Source organism: Ooceraea biroi, chromosome 7 (genome assembly GCF_003672135.1).
Source record: "Ooceraea biroi isolate clonal line C1 chromosome 7, Obir_v5.4, whole genome shotgun sequence".
Taxonomy (NCBI): domain Eukaryota; kingdom Metazoa; phylum Arthropoda; class Insecta; order Hymenoptera; family Formicidae; genus Ooceraea; species Ooceraea biroi.
In genome coordinates this window covers 3,631,864-3,654,734 of record NC_039512.1, presented here as the reverse complement: position 1 = coordinate 3,654,734, position 22,871 = coordinate 3,631,864, and the positions used below count along the sequence as shown (strand labels likewise).

Here is a 22,871-nt window from a genome sequence, read left to right as displayed (position 1 = left end):
TTTTAATTGAAAAATTTTTAATTTCCATGCTTAAATTTCAAGTATTATTCATATTATCAAAAATAAATGATGAATTTTTGCAGAATATCAGTATAAGTAATTGATATTTTCGTGTTTTACTTAATTAGCTGAATTATTATAGAAACTCGGTTATCGAACAACCATAATAATAAAAAAAAACGCCATAAACTATCAGATGCTCTTAAACGACACTTTATCTGATATTTCATAATCAACAGAACGCAAAGCGTGATTTTAGCACGAGAAGAACAGCTCTTACAGTTTTGTCGCCCAGATTGCGAACTCGGCATGTGAGGTATGCAGTTTTCCCGATCAGGGCGGTTACGTTGGTGTTCTGCGTGAAGTCGAAGGTAGGTTCCGGTTTCGACTTCTGGCCGGAAGAGTGATCCAGCAACTGTTGTCGAGGTCTGGTCTGAATCGTGTGTCTGTCCATGTTATCTATCGTTCGATCTCCTAGACTCAGCGTGTCTGTAACAAGAGAAATTTGCTGATTGAGTCGCAGCACAGCTTGAGAGTTAAGTAGTAATAAATAGTTTCGATCTTAGAGCTTTGCCCTTAGTTTGATTGTAGTTTGCCTGATTTATATCGGTTTACTGCCGGTTAATCGAGCAGCCGGTAGGGAAATCCCGCGACCGCACAAGCCGTTAGTGAAATTCCCTAATTAATTGAAGCCCCTAATGATAGCCGTAAAACGCGTGAGCGAGGAATAATAAAGCTCCAAAGTACCGAAGTGTCCGTAAACGTTTACAACTCTTCGGGATATCATCGCTCCTTTAATCTCAGACTAATAGCTGAGGCTCCAATGACAATAGCTGAGGCTCCAATAACTTCGATCTCTTTGCATCTTATAACTCGCTTTCCCATCGATTCCGCTATTTCAATATTCGCAGTGGGAGTTAAACGTACAATTTGATACGCGGTCGATGATCCTAGTATTTCTCGGAATAAAAGGCGATTATTGTTTCGCTCGATAATCGAGCGCTTTCGATTCCGTCTGTTCGCTGTCGTCTCACACAGCATACATATTTATTATTATCGTACACGCATCTTGCGTGTCAATACGAGTACGCGCTCGCAATATAATTTTCAGCGTTCGCTGTTCGCTTGCTGTTCTTTAAACTTTGCTGTGGCGAAAGCTTTCTGCAAGTACGTGTAATACAGTCGACCAGAGGTATGATTTAAAACGAAACTTTTTTTAAGGTTACTTTCTATTTTCTAACTGTTCTAACTGTTTCTAACTGTTTCTATGAGTACTTATACTGTAATGAGAAAGGTTGTACGTAAATTGTAGTAAATATATATATATTTGTGGAGAGAGAATTTTTTCCACATTATTAATATACGGTATTATTAACTTACGGTTTGTTGTGGTTGCAGAATGCATTTTTTACTATAATAATTTAATTTCTGACGTTGATGAAACAAAATTATCATACGCGAGCATAATTGCAGTTTAGAATCGTTTACGCACAGACTGTACAAAAGTGTTAATGTTGATTTTAGAGATGATGTATGTTAACTTTCATCTGAGATTATAAAAGTTTCGAGATGCGTGTTCATGCTGAAATAACAAAGCTTTCTCTCTCCCTCGTTCTCTTTTTCTCTTTCTAACACGGAATTCGAAAAGTACACTCTCTAAACTTCAAAGCACTACATGCGAAGGATTTAATCATAGTTTAATTGGCGAACATGGCGTGATCAACTGTTGAGAAAATTTGATCAAATCGTTCACAGCCAGGGACCGTCAACGACTGTGCTCGGATGAAATAGTCCGTAGCACTCGTACACTTTGCACGTTGCAAGTTGTCGAGTTGGGAACGCACTCGCGGAAACGGTCCATGTATGTCTCAAAATAACGCAAGTGTTTGCTTAGTGTTCGAAACTAACTCCACTGCATATTCCGGATTTAATACTGGAGGCTACATCTTTCACTCTGTTGTATAAACTTTATATCTATCTGGACTGTTGCAGGTTAGCTGTTCTTTGGTTTTGTGTTAATTATATTTGGCTCTTTAAGATACACACAGCTCGTATTTCTTAGTATTATTATATCTTTTATTATATCATATCTTTTATTTCTCGTGAAAGATGTTCAAACGCGTATTACTCGCATAGAAAGTATTGTAAGGATTGTAACATATATTCATCTCGTTTTGTTAATGTTTTTAATAATTTTAATATAGATTGTAACATATATTCGTTATTAAATGGAACGGGACGCATACGTGTTACAATCCAATAATTCAACAAATAACTATTACGTATTAAGAATTTTAATTCTTTTATCTCAATGAGAATTACTGATATTTTGTCACCATGTCGTAAAGGAGGGCAAGTTTAGACGAATCTCGAGTGAAGGGCGAGACCTCAGGATCACGCGAAGTTTCCGCAGTAATCAGAAACGAGGCTTGGAGAAAAGCGCTCTTAAGTGCATCTCTTCAGCGCGTGAATAGCAGATCAGCGGTTGGTTTTGACGATCAAGCATACAAAGTATCTATAGTTCAGTAATCAGAGAATCGTAATGGCTGCGGGGGATGTACTTATAGCTGCGGGAAGATTGGATGGAATTAGATTAGATCAGAGCTCATTACGCCTCGCCTTAAGAGTGAATTAGGTAGACAATGACTTGCGCACGGAAGTGAAGGGTTCCTCTCCCGGTAAAGATAAATCTTTCTTCATTGTTTTTCCCATAATACATCACATGGATGGTAATGGCAGAGCCATCTCCGGAGACAATGGCGATGAGCCGCAATGTAGTAGTATCTTGCCTCACTCGGAACGTCGAGTGCCGAACTTTAAGACGCCAACGTGGCTCTTCAGCTCCCTGGCACCCGCGCAAGATCTGATAGGTACAGACCGTACTAAAAGTAGCACGTTTCTTCGTGTCTACAACCCCTCGAACAATTCAAGAGGGAATGTTCCCTGCAGCGACGAGAAGACGATTGAACGCCGGCTCTTCTTCGCAGAGCAAAGTTCAACGTTCAACGTTAAACGTTTTCCTCCGCGAGCACAAAAATCTTGTTAATACGCAGTCTGACTTTTAGAGGAAAGCGGAAATAGAATTTTCTTTTCTATATTTAGCATTTTTGTGAGAACGCGTGAGAAATCCTGCGGTTGCAATCACGTTAATTGGAAGGAAATCTATCAAAGTGATAAGTATTTTTTCAAAGTTGGAGTTTATGTGTCTATTTATTTTATATATCTATATAGTTTTATCTGCGGTGTTTATGTATGATTATGCGCGACAGAGAAAGAGAGAAAGAGAGAGAGAGAGAAGTGTTTTACGTATAAGCTGGATCACTGTTCACTGTTCACCGAGTACTTGCGTACTTCATTTTCGTCCTGACATTAATGACAGAATCGTTGAAGTTTTATTGCTCCCAAGAGGAAGGAAAAGAGAGTGCGGATTCTTGGTTTCATGTAAACTCGCTCAAATGGAAACGGGAGATTGTAATTCTCCCCCTACTAATTAACGTGGACATATCGCAGCGAGCCAGCAAAAGCTGATAATCTACGTGGAAAACTTCGCACTTCATTAGCTTTCCACCGAGACACGCCTCAGGTGCAGCAGTCTCATGCTCACGGAGCCCCAACAATGTGATATCCGTAGAACAGTACATGTGCGCGTGTGCATGCGTCTGTGTGTGTGTGTGTGTATGTGCAATGGATGCTTGCTCGAATCTCGATATACGAAGACAACCGTGATGATATATAAGAGGCGAGTTCTGGGAAAGCCAAAGAGAGAGGGACTCCCCGGAGTGCATGGAAAAGCTCGTTATAAGCTCTTCGGTCTTAGTCGCCGTCGCGAAATTAATTAAAGCAAGTGCTCGCTCGAGCGAGATATCAAGAAATGTCCCTTCGCCGGTAGCGGGCGGATGAATTCGCGCGGGGGTGTGTCGCACGCTCGCTTGCTCGGAGATAACAAGTGGCGGATGTTTCCTCGAGGATGCCGAAACGCAGTTTGTCGAGAGATCGGGAGGAAAGATTATTAAGATAAAGATTAAGTCTCGCGCGTGCACATCGCCGCCAAGACGTCGTTCGCCAGTTCGCCTATACCTTGTTCGTCACCGGCGTTTGCGGCGTTTGCGTGTTAATACGGCAAAACGGCGGCAGTTTGCACGCTCCGTGAAGTAGTGTACCACGCCAGACATCCACGTCGGGTTCTTGTTTAGACTTTGGTGATTTACATGCCATACCTTATGTATGTCGCGTGATAATCTTTCCCGCGAATAATTTGTTCCAGTCCCGGTTGATACATCTTTGACGAGGATATTAAAAATCACGACGACGGCGAGATGAATAGAAACGACGTCGGCGCGTAATACCGGAAATAATACTGACAATATTTCCGGCAGACGCGTTCTTGCCACCTCGCGGTTCTTGGCGTTTCACGATATTCGAACGAGGGGAGAATCTTGAGGAGTGGAGGTCCATATTTCGCAGCAAGCAGAGTACCTCGCAAATCAAGATTACTCGCGGGTGGATTCCAAGTATAACTCAGGCTATATTTTCATCGATTTATAGATTACTAGTCGTTCAGAGAAAATTGCCGGCCATTCGTCCCCGGTGATTCGAGGAAAAACTGGATCGGTGGTTCATGTCACCTCTCTATCTTTTAGAGCAACTCGCGGTAATTGCGCCCTCCGTCACTTGGTATCATTTGACATGGATGGTTACTCGCGTTATATTACAACCGTGTCGCCATTTACGACAGATTTATGACAATAAAATAACCGTTCTTAGGTTAGCAGCAATTATTAAGAAATAATAATCAATGCTGTAACGTCAGTGAAAAGAGTTAACACACTTTGTATTAACAACGCAAAATTTCTTTGATAAAATTTTGTACAAAACAATACAAGATCGCATCAAGAGCAAGCTTAGGAAACGTTGAGGGAAATGATACGTCTTACGATTTCCTTGACGTTTCCAGCAAGTTTGCTGCCGCAACTTAACGCGCGGCGTGAAATTCAGTGCGCTACGCGGAGCTCTTTGCTCGCAGCTTCGTTCAACGGCGAGTGCTCGAATTCATTACGTCGGGAAACGATCCGCGCGGCAGCCGCGAAAAAGAACGGCACATATACAAAGAGTTATCGATACGAAAGTACCGATAGATATTGTAACAGCTGCAGCGGCCGCAGCCGTATCACATAAAACGCCGATGATGGAGGTGGAATAACGATACCTCCGGCGTGGGCACATATTTCTCGCGTTACAAACGCGATAGATCGATCGTCACTCGACTGATCTTTCCGTCCGTGCCTTTTTTCGGTGCGGAATTACTTTCCGCAAGTGCTGCATTCCGTGGTGAACTTGCCGTGGAACTTCGCGCCGAGCGGAACTCGCGCGCGTTGCTGCACGTAAACCGGAAGGATTTGCGCACGAATCGCGTCAGCGCTTCTGGATTAAGGTATTTAAAGGAACACGGTTTGCCGCTGCCTTTTCGCGTTTCGTTGTAATTTCCCGCGAGGGGGTGGTAAGAGGGGGCGGCTAGACAGAAAGGAGATTCCAGAAGCCGGCTACTTGCATCGCCAGCCCAACGATCTGAATATTTAGATCGCTCCGGGGCACCAGGCGAACGACCTTTGCAATAGCGAGGGAGGATCGTTTTCCGCCTCCGTGGAAGTGGACGGTAAAAGTTACGATCTTATTTCGAGCTCATCGCAATTTGTGCCCGAGACGGCTTTCGCTTCTGCGCTTCGGTCCCGTGGCATCCGACGAACCGAAGGAACAAACACACTGAGAATTTTTACGGGCGCGGAAATGGAATATTCAGACCGTTTCGACACCGACGTTCCGTACCGCACCGAGAGTGGATTAATTCAGTTCTGATATTTCTGCTGAGCTGCATCTAAGTTCGGAAACTAGATAGCCTTGGAAACGGAGTTTCGCTGAGGAAAGCGATCGCTAAAGTGTACAGTTTACGCGGACACGTGTTTTGCGTTTCACAACCAATGTTCTCGAGCTATTCCCTGCGCCATGCGAGAAACATGTGTTAGAAGGTTGTATAAATTTTGTTAATTGCAAAATTAACGTTCTACGTGTTATTAGATAGATTTGGAACAAGTGTTATTCAACGAAAAGAGGATTCATTGGAGAAATTAGAATTTTACAATTGCGGAACTGTTTTGCTAACGTTACTAACATATTTAGAAGCGCATCGAGATTGTATCCGTATTCGATTTTCATTTTGCAACGTATTTCAAAAAGGCACTTGTCCCGATTTATTTTGCCCGTTATACTTGCATCCGCGCAGTTGGTTACAGAAAAATAAGGTCGAGCGCGCACGAATCTAATTAGCCCACTTCGCATTTTCTCTTTTTCTTCTCGCATCGCGTAGCCGCACTTTTTTTCCGCATCTTTTATTGAGTAATTATTCGTCGCGAGTAATAAAACTTGGTTTCATCCCAGACACCGACGTTGCTCGACGTTACGTTTTCGGCCTATCTAGGTCACGGCTCAATCAGAGGCACACTTTAAGATATCGCGTTATTCATTTGGCTCATAAAAGTGCTCCCAGGACGGATATGCATGGCTGTATCGTAGGTAAGCGAGATTGGACATTTTTCACTCCAACCCCAAGAATTATTGATGCGGCGGGACTCGCGTGTCGCGTGAACAAATTTATAAAAGCGCGCGCGCGTGTGAACGCGACTGACAGCGAATTATCGCACGTTCGCCGGAAGCGCTTTACGTATTTTCGCTGAATTAATTTTAAAGATAGCACACGTAGCACGATCATCATAGGGGCGTTTCGCACGAGGAGAGAAGAAAACCGTAAGCTTCCGCGATGCTTCGCGTGCTTGTTTTTGACTTGGCGCGTTCTTCCTCTTTTTTTTAAAAGCGCGTAAAATTTTGCTCAGACGTGCCACGAGGGGCGCGAGACGAGGGGAAGGATGGAGGGGGCGAATTATTTGCAGAATTTAATAAAATCTCGCGGGAGAAGCCGGTACGCCCGCAGGATTTACGACCGCCGGAACGCGTACTCTGCGTGCCGCTTCGGGCAATAACGGAAATGCCGAAACGTAATTCCGGCGTGGCGGCGTGCGCGCGTCGTTATTTCCTAAATTATGCAACTGTGACAGGGCGAGTGCACGCACGCGCGCGCGCATGCACACACGTGTACATACGCAAATTTCTAATAAATCGGGGGAGAATGGAGCGCTCGCGCGCGGCCGCTCTTTAACGCGGCCACTCGAAAGGTTCGCTGGGCGTCGATGGGCGAGCCAGATAAAGGTCCCGCGGCCCTTATCTTTTAAACCGGCAATGTAATTTAATCACGCCGGGTGCAGTCGCGTGACTCCGCATCGCAGATTTGTCTTCCGAGCGAGCCGCGCGCTCGGCTCGACGTTACACGCTCGCTCGCGCGGCCGCGCGAGAGAGGGACGCGTTATTTTTTCCCGTTGCCCGAGATTGCGCGAAATAAATCGCGACCCGCTCGTACGCGCGCCGCTAGCATAACTTTTGCGTGTAGTAACGAGCGACGTAAATGATTTGTGGCCAGGTACAAAAGCGGAATAAAAGCGGCCGCGCGCTGATACTACGGCGTGCGAAACGCGCCCCGGATGTGTTTTCTCTATGTTCTTTTTCCTCCGTTTGTTCTGTTTTTGCTTTTGATAACGATATTAGGCGGGAGTTTCTGGATCCCGAGAAGCGGGGATTCGTTCCCGCGCGCGCACGGAATAATCCAGTTACGTTTCGGTCTGACAAAGCAAAGTATGTGGAAACAGATGTAGAGGACAGACGTAACAATTAGAGCTTGTTCTTCATGCTGCACACGAAGTAAAAAGTACGGTTATTTTTCCGTAAGGTTCGTTAATATATTAAAATTTTCCATTTGCACACGCAGCATACGTAGCGCGTAGCTCTTTGTACGCTTTTTATTACACATGTACGTAAATGTAACCTACATATCATATTTAAATCACCGAGGGACCGTGAAATTTAATCTTTTCGCGTTAGAACATATCTCTCTATTAATTCCAGTCGCAATTCGCGACGCACTTGGTCTGAAGTTATCATTGGACGCAAGTATCGCTTTCAGTGTACATCGCGTGTCGTCGTACGATATGTTTGCGCGTGTTGCAGGTACATTTGCCGTCCTGTCCTCCGTACGTTAGCTCGATAATGAATAAACGAACACGACTGTCTCGCATCTCGCCGTTATGTCGGAGAACGTAACACGCGTGCAAATATAATATATTTAATTTAAAGTTGGAATCACTGGTCGTTGCTCTCAACGAGCAGGAGCGCGAGGTAGGCAGAAAGCTATTTACAAGTCCCTAATCAAATAATATGATGAAAGTTGCGGCCGCCGAATATGAGAGCCTTTGTCGACGTGGTTGTTATCATTCTGCGTGCTCCATTGTAGTTTTTACACGCGGATTTCGTTAACATTTCACACCGACGAGACTGCACTGCACAGCCCGACATTCTGCCCGAATGCTTCCAGCCGCAGTACCGTGAAACACGTTTCACGTTTGTCGAACTTGAGGCTCTTCTCAGTTTCAGTAGCCCCTCCAGCTACTACATCCCCCTCGGGTTACGTTACGTTTCCTGAGATTACTCGCCCTCGTTTCTCGCGCTGCACACTGTAACGCGCGCGCACACGCGGCTACGACGTCGTATAAAATTTTCCTCGCTAATAACTGCACGGATTTACGAGGCATTACGATATTTAAATGCCAGCTTTAGAGAATGCCCCGTGTATTTTGAAGCGGCGCGGCGGAGTCTCATCGCTTGGATATTTTCGCGTCCACTCGTAAATTTAAGCGATTATGATTTTTATTACACGGAGTCCTCGTGTGTATGTGTGCGCGTATATAAAGAAGTGGGTAATATCTCGCGAATCGGGGAGATTGTATGACGTATGAATGTATTTTATACGCGCCATGTATTAATCGGGGTGAATTGCGATAAATCCGTTTCGCGATAAATTATAAAGCTCTTTGCTTGTCACTTGGATTTCCTCTCATGATACGAAATAACCTAGTATCACGTACAGAAATGTAATAAAATTATAAAAATACAATCGTGTATCTTAATGTATTCTCGCGTTGCTTCATTGTCCAGGAGAGGATTTAGAGGATTATAGAAGACAACATTGAAAATATTTTTGATATCTGTGTTAAGAATGACATTGTAATAAAACTTTAATTTTTCATTATAACTTCCATAGAACAAACTAGAGAATCAGCAAGTTATATACATACCGTACATACCGTAATATATGTGTGTGTAATGTTGAGTGAAATTATGATATATATAATGAACATTCTTTTTGTATCTACATCTCTTAATAGCGTTCATAACGAGCCATGTCATCCTTATCTCGATGCTATTACGAGTTTTCAAAAACGGTTTTGCACGTAACTACCAATGCACGACGCATGTCTCACAGTGATTCTCGTTAGCCTCACTATTCGATTTCAAATCAGATCTCAATCTTTCGCTTTCTCTTCTCTCTCTCTCTCAAAATATTTTTCCTATTTATTTTCATTTATTTTCTAAAGAAAGAAAAGAAAGTCGTGAAACAATTAATAAAATCAATCAATTACAAGCGTTCCAAATCTGCTGGGTGGAGCTCGAATCCCTCGACGACACGACACATCGAATGTAGGACGATCGGGCCACCCCCGCCGTGAAATAAGGGGACGGCCATGAATCTCGCGAGTTCATCGCTCGCCGTCACGTGACGCGGAAATGCAGCGAAACTGCAGGAACTGCGTTTAAAGCTGGCGAGGGCACACTCGCGCCCGACCTCGTAATTAAAACGCGGGGGAAACTTAATATTTCCTTCCGTTCGACGAGAGGGATGCGAGAGGGGGAGGATCGCGAATGGCGCCCCGGATCGTCGCGCTGCTTGGTCTAGTTTAAATCGCGTTCATATCGCGTGCGTGACGGCATTCGCAAATCGCATGCGGCCGGTAAGCGAACTCGCAGCGTAGAGATTGGATTAGCAACGAAGTGCTCGATTTTCATAACGCGATAATGTAATAACGGATCTGGCAGCGCAATAATCTGAGCTTGCGTTTACGTTGACCGTATTGACATTCGGTGCTCGTTGAATCTTCTTGACGTCGTTACGCAGATAAACTGGGACTCTAATATGCACTCTCACGTGACCAAACTCCATGAAAACACTTCCGACAATAGGGTCACAGTAATGGAATAACGTATTATTATTTGCATTGCATTTGCAGTTTTGCGACCCTTTCCGCCCGCCGCTCGGACCGTCGCGAGCGCACGGAAATTGTTCACGAAACATTTTCATTGTGATATCGCGATGGATTATATCAGGGAAGAGAGAGAGAGAGAGAGAGAGAGAGGCCACCCTAGTTGTATGCAATACAAAAGAGAATATTCCCTCACTTTCATGGCTTTTTCTCAAATGAGAATCTAATTAATTGCGACGTAACGGACGGGAACCCAGACTCCTTAATAAAACCCTTGTTCGGCATGACCAGCGGAATCCTCTCATGAAAAATTGCGAGGTACGCGGCGAGGTAGCGGCCATAATAAGAAAACAATCCCTAATGGCGTCCCTAAGGTACGCCGGTCGGTCCTTCAAGATTTAAGAGGATTAAAAGCCGCGCGAGGGCGATCCGGGACTGCTCTCCCACGTGGGACACATCTTGCGAGGTACCGTTTCCGTTTACCTCTTCCTCTCGGGTTAACATTCTTATTACGTTACTCCAACCATCGCCTTCTCGCTGCAATGTCGAGTCAATCGAACGCGCTCTCGAGCTTATTGCTCGTGCGAACGTAAGGGTGCTACTTCCGGAACGAATCTCACAAAGTAACTTGTGAGCCGTTAATCTCGAATTTCATCTGCTCAAACGCCATCGCGGAATCATTTTATTTCGCCTCTGCGCGCCGCGGAAAGCATGACGAACCTTGAAATAACTTCTCGCGATAATAAAACGAGCAAGAGACCCGGCTAAGTTCCGCGAGTCCTCCGTGAGTTCCCCGTCTTGGTGGTGCCCTCGGGCGCGTTTCGCTACGCCCCGCTTGGGATCTCTTTTTAGAGATTCACCCCCATCTCCCCCGCGTATAGATCAATGTATGCGCGCGCATGAGCTCGAATAAGAATAAAGTGCCTGATAATTATTTTCACGCCACGCGAAACTCGCGGGGTTTCCATTAAGACCTGGCGGTATCGCGCGGGCAGAAAAAAAGACGATTCTTCCAGAGATTACACCGGATTCAGCGGCATTCCGCGTCGCGAAATGATTTCCGCTCCACTTAATCCAAACTCAGCGCGGATCGAGATTTATATCGCGCTGCGCGATAGCGGCGTCGTCGCGGGATTTAAATTCGTCGCGTAAAGTCGGTCAGAAACATTACGCATTTTCGCCGGAAAACGCTGTTGCGCGAATCAATCTGACCGATTGAGTGCGAGAAGCGCGAAGAAGAAGTGAACGTGTTATGTGCGATTGTGTTAGGCAAAGTTGTTGAAATCAGTCGAGCTCCAGCGAAAGAGAAAGAAAGAACTTTTTCACTTCGAGATCAATTTAGCCTCGAAATTAAAGCCCGATGCGAAAAGAAACGTCAACGTTCCCGTAACTTTTATTCCACAATAATTTTATCAAAATACAAGGAGAAAGGGGAAAATGTGTTTTAGCATGACGTTTGCGATATCGGATAAGAGTTTAGGCGAATAAATCGCCACTTTTCGTCTATATTCTATATATTCACGATCTGTTACCATGAATTTATATAAACGGATACCACTTTAAACTTTAGAAATAACCTCTTCGACAGCTTTACCGGTAGTACTTAATTAATAAAGTTTTGCTCCCGATCGAGGAACAACCTTTCTCGTTTGCGCAAACTTCTAGAGACAGTATAGCGGCAGACTTCTTCAAAGAGCTGGCATCGTTTCATCGAGTAAGTGATAGAAACGTCTTTATCTAAACTTAAACTGCTTAATTATTCTCATTATGCTTATTCTCATGATTAAACTTATATACATTCTATCCGTTTAATCAAATTAGCGACGCAGTTATGTATTTGCGATTACGAGTCGTGTCCAAAACCGCTTCTATTCGTCAATGACAGATTTCATTTTGCATGTGTCATACGCCGGATAAATACAAATAAACGCATCAAGCGATATTAATTTCCTAATAATGTTTTATCGATGTAAAACACCAGTGTGAAAACGCCGATTGACATAAACATATGCGCGGTTTCATCGAAATCGCAATCAAATTAGTTTTTGCCTTCGTTAACATAGCTTTCAAATAAATTTCTGTTTGCTTGCATCTGGTTTGCTCGTGTATTTGTCTTGAAATCATACTAATTAATTTTCTATGCGTTTTACTTTGCATATTCGATGCTTTCGTGACAACGTCGAGAAACATTACCGATGCATATGAAAAGAAGATCGTTTATTCAAGCTTAAAGTCGCAAACTATTGGAAAATGAGGAGGAACTGGAAGTACCTCAAGTACGTTGACTTACAATGTTGTAAAATTTGCATTTATAGGAAATCTCATGTACTTTGAAAGTGAGTCACGTAATAATCAGAAATCTTACGAGCGATTTCCACGGCTCTTCCTAGTTTTACAAAGATATAAAAATACTGACAGATTCTTTTATATGTACATGAAATATTCGAATACGAGGGGGACCGATGATTAATTGCAAAAATATGTAACGCTCACATAACTCATGCATCGAAAATCCCGTGAGCTACAAACATTTCGCTAATTGAGCTCTGAAAGTGCAAATAGGTCATAAAATTTCGTTTTTCAGTTAACTTCGCCCGACTGTACGCCACTCCGACGTCGATTTCATCGAAAACCGAATGTTAAACACCGCGTATAACGAAGAGCCGTCAAAATTTCGCGCAGAAATAGTCCCTCGAGTTGATAAAAAGTATGTTTCACACTCGTTACAATTTAATCCCAAAAAAAGAACGGAGAGAAGCCGAGTACATCGCAAGCGGATATCGAGTAGGTCGCGTTGCGAACGAGGAAGAAAGAAACTGCTACGAGATCCGACAGTCACGATACACCACTCCGCATCATGGGAGGAGGGGAAGCAGGAAATTTCGATTTATCGTCGAGATACAAGAGGGTGCAAGGCGGCAGGTGGGGTGGGAGGCAGAGAAAACGACGGCGACGATCCCTGGAACGGCGTCGGGTCATATTTCTCGAGAACGAGTGCGGTGCGAGCACCGCGACGACAAGCCGGTATAATAAGATGAGATACGTGGCCCGAGAGTTCCGCCAGCTTCCGACGACGACGACGGACCAAAGCGGGTAAGCTTGCGGCCGCGAGAGTGCACCCCACCGAGAAACCAAAATAATCGTCTTTCACTGGGACGGGCTGATGTAACGCGACGGCACCGAGACGACGAGAGTTCTCACGGGAAGACTCGGCGAGGGTGGCGCGCGCGCTCCGGACTGCCTGGGGGATATTTTGCATAATTTTTGCCGAGGTGTTTTACTGTCCACAATTCATCCCGTGATCGTATCTAGGCCGCGGCGCATCGCGCCCGCGGGGACGAGTAATTACTTTGAAATGCGACCTTATGATGGGATCCGCGTAATCCCCGGCGCTCGGCGGAGGGCAGTTTCTTCTGAAAATATGCGTGGCCGTTCACGAAACACGGCGTTGCATTTAGAAGACTCGAGGGAGTAAAATTTATAATCTTTGTACATGATACTACAATGACGGATATTAACTCTTTCGCTATCGCAGCCGAATACTTATGTACGCTATTTAATTACTAATTATTTAGTAATTAATCCCGATGAATGTTTTAATTTACTATATTAAAGATGTAATTTTCGCAACATAAAAATAAAATGGAATTGACCTAAGAAAGTAATATGTATCTACACTTTTGTTTAATCTACAGGCCAGTTCGAGGATGATGACTATAGTCAGCGTTTGTACCGAAAGACCCTCTCACGGATGACGGCTATAGTCGGCGTAGAGGTGAGAGAGATAATTTGATGTAGACTTTGTATAGACTTTGTACTTACGGCAAAGTTCTACGTGCTTGAAGTATGTTAATGTAAACATTAGTACATGATTACAGTGTCATTTCGTTATATTCAATTTTAACGTGCGATGTACATCAATAATGATTCTAACAAACGCTCGCAAGTAAAAATACAAACGCTGCCAATTATCTATCACTCTATGTAGCACGGATATTTCTATTTGCAGTTGTATCGATTTCGGGGGTTATATGTCAAAGCATGCTCATCGATAACTAATGCGATCGTGGCTTTGATTACAGTCATGTCAGTGAGATCACAGATGTCTGGCACTCGCAAAGGGAGAGAGTGCTATAGAATAATTTATGATGAGAACTTTTGAGCGCCTCAGCTCAGAGAAAAAGAGAAAAAGAAATCCGATACACGTAGACACATGCCCATGCATCTATATCCCTTCGGTATCAAATTAATCCCGATATATACGCAGTGTCCCAAAAGTAGCGACCTTATTTCTGACGAACTGGGGTTTTCCAGCCAGTGCACAATTTCCTTATTACCCCTCCGCGAGAATACCGCTCGTTCGTCATTCATTTCCCAGCACCCGATCGTTTCGCGTCCATCCGCAAGCGACCGACACAATTCAACGCGGGGCGTCATCGCGAGGCAAATTGCGACGTCCATCTTCCCCTCGGCATCGAGACGCGCAGAGGGTGCGTCCATCCCTAGTGCCGTCGCGTGGTTGACGAGGCGCGACCAGCCTTGTTGGCATCGCGACATTTTCACGGTGGAATTTCTTTTTCCCGGCCTCCATCCAGCGATAAGCCGCATGCCACGCACGCACGCCACCCTTACACAGCAGGTTCAAGTATACCGCAGGTCGATGACTTGCGTTTGCTACTGATGGCGACCGGGTTGTTAACGCTGGAAACGAACACGATTCGTCTATATTCTCGCCGGTCGCCTTCCAGCCAGTTGCTTTATCGAGATGTCGATTAAAGTCGCGCAGACTTGTTTGCGGGATATTGCTATACGCTAATTAGCGCGCAACGGTGCGTGCGGGAACGATCGCTCGCTCCCATGGGATAACGTGCATGACACGTCTCGTACGCGGCTGGGAAATAAATATCGCTGGCGCGTATTATTAACAGGTAATGCACCGCACTGTGTTTACCCCGTAAATTCCATGTTAACGTCGTAGCATCGCGTTTACACGTTATTTCATGAGCTCCCATGATAATCGCACGGGCTCCTTGGTGACTTGGCGATAACTCGATCGACTAGGCGGGGAATTGCTGTCGAAGTCTTAAGGTCTTCGATGATAATTCGAAGATGGAAATGTGTCGCTGATATTTCTGACACGCTTGCGAGATTGACAAAACGCGCGGTATCTGGGAGATTGCGTTCTGAGCTCGTTATAATTTATTGGAATATGCATGAATAACGAGAGCGGATAGGTAAATATCTGAGGAATGCTGATGATAAAGCGCATTCCACTTTGGAATGGCAGCGCATTGAAAATAGGAAGAGAAAGGAGCAGAAAGAAAGCTGCAAGAAATTCAAAAGTTTATCTGAGCTATTCGCAGACGGTAAAAGTTTTTATAAGCTCTGCGCCAAAGCCCTGCGAAAATGATAATGCAAAGATTTTTGTGGGCACCCTTGGTATGCGTTTCGCTAACAACGCCGAAAGTTTCGGATTCGCGCAACAGTTTTGCCAAGAGTGAAGTGGAAAATTGTTTCGAATTTTCAAGTATAAGAAGGCATAACCCAAACATCTCTGCAGTTACTTTATAACCAAATGCAAATACATTTCAAAGAAAGCGTATAATAAAGCGCGCTTTTGAAAACTTCTTAGATCCACATAAAGAGAACATAAAATTTGTATGCCCTTAAGTTCCTCAAAATTTTCAGCGCGTAGGTATAATCTATGATATACAAAAGCGTTGACTAAATTGCTGTCAACTTTTGCTCCTCTTCCTCTGCTCCTTGAAACTTCAGCTAAAACTCAAATCTTATGACTCTAGATTAAAACGCGCGTAAATCTTGTGGGAGCCGTGCATTTTTCACGACGATTTCGAAATCTCGTGCAACCCCCGGGATCGCTTCGGCAGAATCCTTCCGTGAGAATCCGGAAATCTCCTGAAATGTTTGCCGAGCGTAAATCTGTTAAACCACCGGTGCGTTTCCAGGAGATTAACTTGCCCTGATCCCGTAATATCACGAGAGATCCAGCGCGAAACACCTTCGCTCACGTTGACTATCTCGCGTCTTATCCAATTAGCATGTTACAGCTCGCTTAAAAACCGTGTTTGGATTGAAGCGCGTTTAAATCTACACGAGGGAAAAATTGATAGCAACAAGATTTCGTTATCTCTCCGCAATGTAATCCGCAAAAATTTAAGGGAAATTTTTCCATCAATTCGAAACACGCATTTATAGACTCTTATCGCTGAAATATACGCGTATATTTACGAGGAAATCCGATTCACACACCAAATTCGTGGGTGAAACGTAATGAAATTCATACCCTGCGCGTATCTGGAGCATTATTATCGATATCTCTATGAATGCACGGTAAATGAATATCCGGAAATCGGAACAAAAATATACCGGATACATATTCCGGATTGTATTGTTCTTGTATGAGGAGATTACGTTTCAAAATAAGCACGCTATTGTTACGTGCAGACGGTGATAGTCTATGAATTCGTTTAGAAACAGTTTCACGTTCATATTCACTGTCGCGGGAAGAGGTGAAAACGCGACGGAGGTGTAAGGAACCATAGAGTTTTCGCACGAAAAACGCGCTCGGCACACCATCGAAAATCGAGATGACCGAAATTATGCCGGCTTTATTTCACTTCGCGCTAACCTTCTGCCTTTTCCTTCCCCTATTTCGCATCACTTTTTTCGCATATCCTCCCCCTAGTGATGCGATGTGTTCTGTCGCCCTTTTATCATCCCGCAGCCAGAACGCCGATGGTAATTGCTTGAATTTCCGAGGTGTTCGCGCGCAGCTGAGCATCCAAGCCAGCCAGCCAGCGTCGGCGTCGCGAGCGGAGACAAGCGTTTAATTTACCTGGACCAAGTTCGCGCACTCGCGCGAAGTCCTTGTCGCGGCCCGTAGCGCCGAATGAAATTGCGAAAGTTGTTCGTCTAGAACGACAATGGCGCAAACGAGGTGTGAAGCGAGGCTATGAAATATAACGGTACGATGACGACGGCGACGACGACGCCGGCGACGACGATGGCACGACGAGTCCATCCACCTCCCAGGCCGGAGGCCTCTCGGCCACTTTTTTACCCCGCTCATGTAACGTCGACGATGATCGATACCGCGCGAGACATTTCTCATCTGGCGGATCGCTCTTGCACGCGCGCTCGGGCGTGCTCGAGAAAAAAGAAACGTTTTCCCTCGAACACGAGCACGTCGAACACGATGACGATACGCGCACTGGCCGACTTGCTTGGCCCCGAGTTATGAATAATGCATGCGATAAATTTGCGTCGCACGCATGCAAGCGCGCCGGTAATTCTATTAGCTGTACCATTTTATCGCCCGATACCGTGTGGATTCAATTGAGTAACTCCTTTCGCGCCGCCAAGTACCGTTCCATTATTTCCTACGAGCTACCCCGCGACAAGCGGCGAAGAAGTGTGTGTAGCACGTGATCCCGATATTTCTCGCACACGATAAATGTCACGTGGCATGTTAACTGGTGCATTAACGTTTGCTTTATCTTTTTCTTCCTGGCGATCGCGCTATTGTCTCGTTGTCTCGTTGAATGACGTGGTAGGGTAAGAAATTGATAAATTATTTTTTACCGTCAGAAATTCCGGGAAACCGCGGATGGTTTCTAACGATGAATTGCAACTTTTCTTTTTTTTCTTGGCTAGAGAGGTAAAAGTGTATATACATATATATATGTATCTTTTTTTCCTAGAAAGATGATTTATAAGGAGTATGATACGTTGTGCCAGGAATTGAATCGATATTTTAGAAATTGGCTATTAACTTTGGAGAAGTAAAATATAAGATCTTTTTTGCAAGTGTTTTTTTGCTTAATTAAAATTCGATGAGATGGAAAGTTAGTTGCAGAGTCCGAAATTAATTCTTTTATTTTCGGATTAATCGTGTCAATCGTCATTTCAGCAAGAATCAATCTCTATATCAGCTACTTTAGATCAAGTATAATATATTCCACGATAGAATTCCAGACAGAACTTTATTTATAATTTCGTCTGACTCTAATACACACTCACACATGCACACAAACGTTTAGAGAATCAATATGTCCACATTTGTGCATAAATATATTAAAACAGAGACAGCGCGAATGAATAAATGATAAATAGAATTCTGTTCCGAATGCGCTCACGAATTATCGATCATCTAAACAAAATGCAGTTTTAACGGCAAAACTATCATAATGTTCAACATGTCGCGCTGCACACTATCGAAACGTGAACGCTACGTGTTACTATCCTATTAACTTTGTGAGTATAAGTGGAACATGTCCGTTATTACAAAGCTTTGCTATTGTATAAAATACTGAGAATATACTACAAATACAATACCACCTGCGTACGTTTATGTTAGACATGGTATTCGCACTACATCGGTATACGTACGCGATAGATAATAAGCTACTTTCTGCAAAGTTTTACGTTTTATATACACTGTGTTCGCGCCATAGATATATCGCATCGGAATCACATAGAAAATCGTTACGATGTTGCAACCGTTACACTTTTACATTTAACGTATCGCTGCTAGAGCTATATTGAATTGGCACACATTTAGTTTGTTATAAAAAAAGATAATTTTATAAAAGGGTTTTTGTTATAAATCAGTACGTTTTATCGAACCATCGCGAAATAAAAATTGCTACTTATACGTTAAGCGAGAAGAAAATTTGTTTTTATTCCCACGTTTGTGTATGTAACAAAATTTGAAATCTCTTAACAGGACAAGAAAATGGCAGTAATTTGTTATGAATCTATGCTGGGTTTAACGAAAAGTGATTAAAGGCGAATTTCATATGTATTCTGATATCTTGATATTTGATAGTAACATCCTAATAATTCACGTCTTCCACGTGATATGTAATGTTATGTCATTATCTTCACTTGTGACGTAAATCAACCATGTTTTCCTTTCTTTAGAAGACTATTAATCATTGTAATTAATCGGCGAAACAATGAGGATCATATATTATAGTTTTATTATTTCTGCTGCTTCATATTCTTGCAAGCAGCAATCTCCCTTTACATTATGCAATAGAATGGATATTAATAACAATTAAACAGTTATTTTAACCGCATGGTTTAAAATAATTTTAAAGATTTTTATGATTTATATTATACATAGAAATTACTATTTTACTACGTTTATCATATGTTCTCATCTCTCTTATCACACATTTTCTTAAGAAACTCTGTAATTCATTCTAAAACACCCATGTTCTTTAACTTCTGTCGCACTATAATTTCGTGCTATCGCAAAGTTATTATTTCTCCCCTTTTATCTTTGGCGAATAATTAGTGGATAATTTCCATCTCGGCTGATTGGTGATAACAAAGCAAAAATATCATGTTTTTTATTCTTACATTATTGTTAACAGTTTTCTCTTCCTACGGCGCGAGCTAATTCTATTTTCAAAAACTTTTTCATTAAACCCCACTTAAATATACACTCGTTTCTCGAAGAGGATTCATTATTTCAGGAAAAAAATTACGTGACCCGTCTCTCTATCGCGTTCATTTTTATATCCTCATTTGTTATCGGGAACCTGAAATATAAATCGCCTCTCTTTCTTCTTCTTCAACATCGATCGTACACAGCGGAAGAATTGTACGAGTGTCCTAGACAAACAGCAAACAATCGACTTCTGCATTTACGAAGCGCAAACATGAGCCATAAATCTCTTCGTTTCTTTCCCTATCTCCGTTGCGCTCGCTCTTTGACTGCAACTGCAGTCGTAAATCTCGCTTCCTTCTCCAACAGCAAATGTCACGTTGCAATTAACGTAATTAAACTGAATCTTAATTATCGCAGGCGGTATTGGACGAGATTTTATCTGTCTCGCCAAGTACCATTTCCCTACTTCCTGCGTGCATGCATCTCTTGCGCTAAAAGCCTATATCATTTTACTCTTCTCTTGTTATTATTACTCCTGCTTTCTTGATAATAACATTGCAGCTGATATCGACACCACGAATGTAAATATTCATAGTGATGGCAATTACACGTATCTAAGCAAAATACAATTGCAAATTGCAAAATGAAACAATAATTCTTTTTTATTCACGAGAACGCGAACATCATTTAAATCTCTCTTATCAATATTATAATAGAACGGCTATATAAAGAGATGGGTACTACAGGATAATTTTAACCATTTACATAATAATTGCGGTTTAAACGCTGTTCCTAACGTCTTCAATATTTTCCGAGAGTTCTTATCAAGAAACAGTTTTACTTAAATATGCGAGATAACGCGGTCCTCTTCATTATTAATTGCATTCACGGTCCGTGCGCCGAAACTTGCGACAAAAGCTGCCTGGAAAAGCTCCGGGAGGCGAACAAAGGCGCATTGATAGTGGTTTCAGGATATTAGTCTCATTTCTCCTGCATGACACCAAGTACTATCTCACAGGATTTCCCCACGGCCGCCTAATATCGCGCGTACACGCCAAACGGGCACGTTTCTCATTCCCTGTCGCGGACACGGTCATGCAAGATAATTAGGCAGCGGCAAAGTGATTACCTTCCGTGCACATGAAGAGTATGGCAGCAATCGAGAGCCTCGCTTGCCATCTCAGAGCCATTTCCGCGACTGTTTTTTTCGGCAGATGGTTGCACTGCGATGTATTCAAACGATTCACATGCTCCACGCGCGATCGTTGCCAATCACTCACTGACCACTCACTGACATAGCGCGCACCAGGATGATGGTCTTATCACTCGTCCGGCCGTTACGCCGATAACACACAAATCTGTGGAGAAACCGTCGCGTTCGCGTCGAAACGGAACTCGCCCGTCGATTATCTCGATGTTCGAGATCCGGTCGTCACTTCGCCTTCACTTGGACAAAGTCGAAGAATCGCCGTGACGATCGCGGTCCATCAAGGTTGCCCGTAGAGTGCGGAGCGACGTAAAATCGCCGCGTGCGTGCACAAGCGCGCCGGACAATCCTCCGCCACGGTGTAAGGGTGGTATCCCTTACAGTCGCCACGTACGTAGGCGATAACGCGCGCGGAACGATTATGGGCGAAACTTTAGACGGGCGGTGCGCCGCGTGCCGCCGCGAAACTTTCCACCTATCCTCCGCTTCGCGCAATCCAACGGGGAAGATCTCCACCCCGCCGAAGGCTCGCTGCACCGCCGCGCGAATTCAACTCGGGGTAGTTTAAACCCTCCGTCCGCCCGAGAAGTTCTTCGGTCCACCCACGTCCCGCTCCTCGAGCTTACTTATTCCGTGTGTGTCCCGTCCGCGAATCGGACGGTGGCCCTCACAGGGCGGTCCCGGCTTCCGTCGCGCGTACGCGCGCGGTCCGCGCTTCCGCAGCGAGTCCCGGAAATCGACGATTCCGCTGGCACATATCGAGACACGATCCCATCGGATCGCGGCCGATCTATCAGCAAAGTTGCACGATCCGGACGATCGCACGCTCCGGCAATCCGTCAACGATGAATTGGAGCGGCCGCGAATGATCGATCGGTCGATCGCGCGACTCGGCAGTCAGTTCAAACTAACTTCCGGACGCACTCTCTGCTCTTCTTTGCCCTCGTTCCGGTTTTCTCGCGAGATCGCTCGTGATCGGCGCGGCCAGCGATCCGGTCGCGCAGGGTGGTCCTCTCCGTTCACCGCTTCGCGGACGCATTCGCGCGCGCTAGCCGCTCTCTTTTGCGATACGATGACGCTCGACAATTCATCTCCGGAAGTTTCTCTCGCGTCTCCCTTCCTCTCGCCCGTTCTTTTCTCCCTCGCTCTCTTTTCTCTTTGCGCGGCGCCGATTACGCCTCGACGATCAACGTACTCCACTCGCCGCGTACTTCCATGCCGATCCGGTCGCGGAGCGTGCGGGCTTTGCCGTGCGTTATTTTAACAAATCGCCACGACGACCGTTCGCGTACGCGACATTGTATATAGCATAACGGCACGCACCCACGTCTTGTTTCGGTGGCAGATTTACCCTGACTGGGGAGATTCTCGGCCGTGGGAGCATGCGCGTTTCCGATCCACCCCCCCGTGACGATGGAAGCGCGCAGAGGACCCACTGACGCACACATATACATGGGCGCGCACAGACGCGCGGAGAACGCACACATGCGCATCGCACAGGGGAGGGACGTCGACACACGCTCGTGCAGAAGCGCGTACGCGCGTCCACGCACACATGTGTGCGGTAAGGGAAACCTCCCCCTCCTTCCACTCTCCTCTCCTCCTCCCCCTCTTCCCACCTTCCTCCTCCCCCGCGCTCTTTCTCTCCTCTCTCGCCCTTTCTCCTTATCCTGCAGGACGTACGGCACTGTGTGTCACAGGCAGAAACTGTGGCAGAGCGTGCAAGGAGTGCAGAATCAAGGTACGAAATCTACGGTGCTCTTGGAGACGTTGCGATGGGCTTAAAGATTTACCCGCGGCCCCTCACGTACTTGTCAATCCAATCACGAATATGGCGCATCCCCGAGACTGCCGGTCCCGAGATTTCGTCCTGGCGATACGCGAAAAGTTCCGATGACGTAACGGCGAGACTTTAGGAATGATTCCTTTTCTTCGCGTCTCAGAGACGCTCGAAATATCTTGGACCATTTGCTACTTTTTGTACCTGTCATGCAATAAATTAATTTCCCGCAGATTGACGAGTCGAATGACGCGAATCGATAATGACGTA

The 22,871-nt window shown here is 44.6% G+C and overlaps 1 protein-coding gene across 1 annotated transcript in view; it reads right to left on the bottom strand.

Moving 5' to 3' along the window:
- The window catches only part of LOC105277593 (cell adhesion molecule 2), a 42,647-nt gene extending 20,469 nt beyond the window's left edge, over nt 1-22,178 (bottom strand). Inside the window, exons 1-2 of the mRNA XM_011336045.2 lie at nt 20,744-22,178; nt 281-489 (exon numbers count right to left, since the gene is read on the bottom strand). Of these exons, the coding sequence (XP_011334347.1) occupies nt 281-489; nt 20,744-20,804 (270 nt within the window). The 5' untranslated portion in view covers nt 20,805-22,178. The remainder of the gene's footprint in view (nt 1-280; nt 490-20,743) is intronic.
- Between the last annotated feature and the right edge of the window lie 693 nt (nt 22,179-22,871).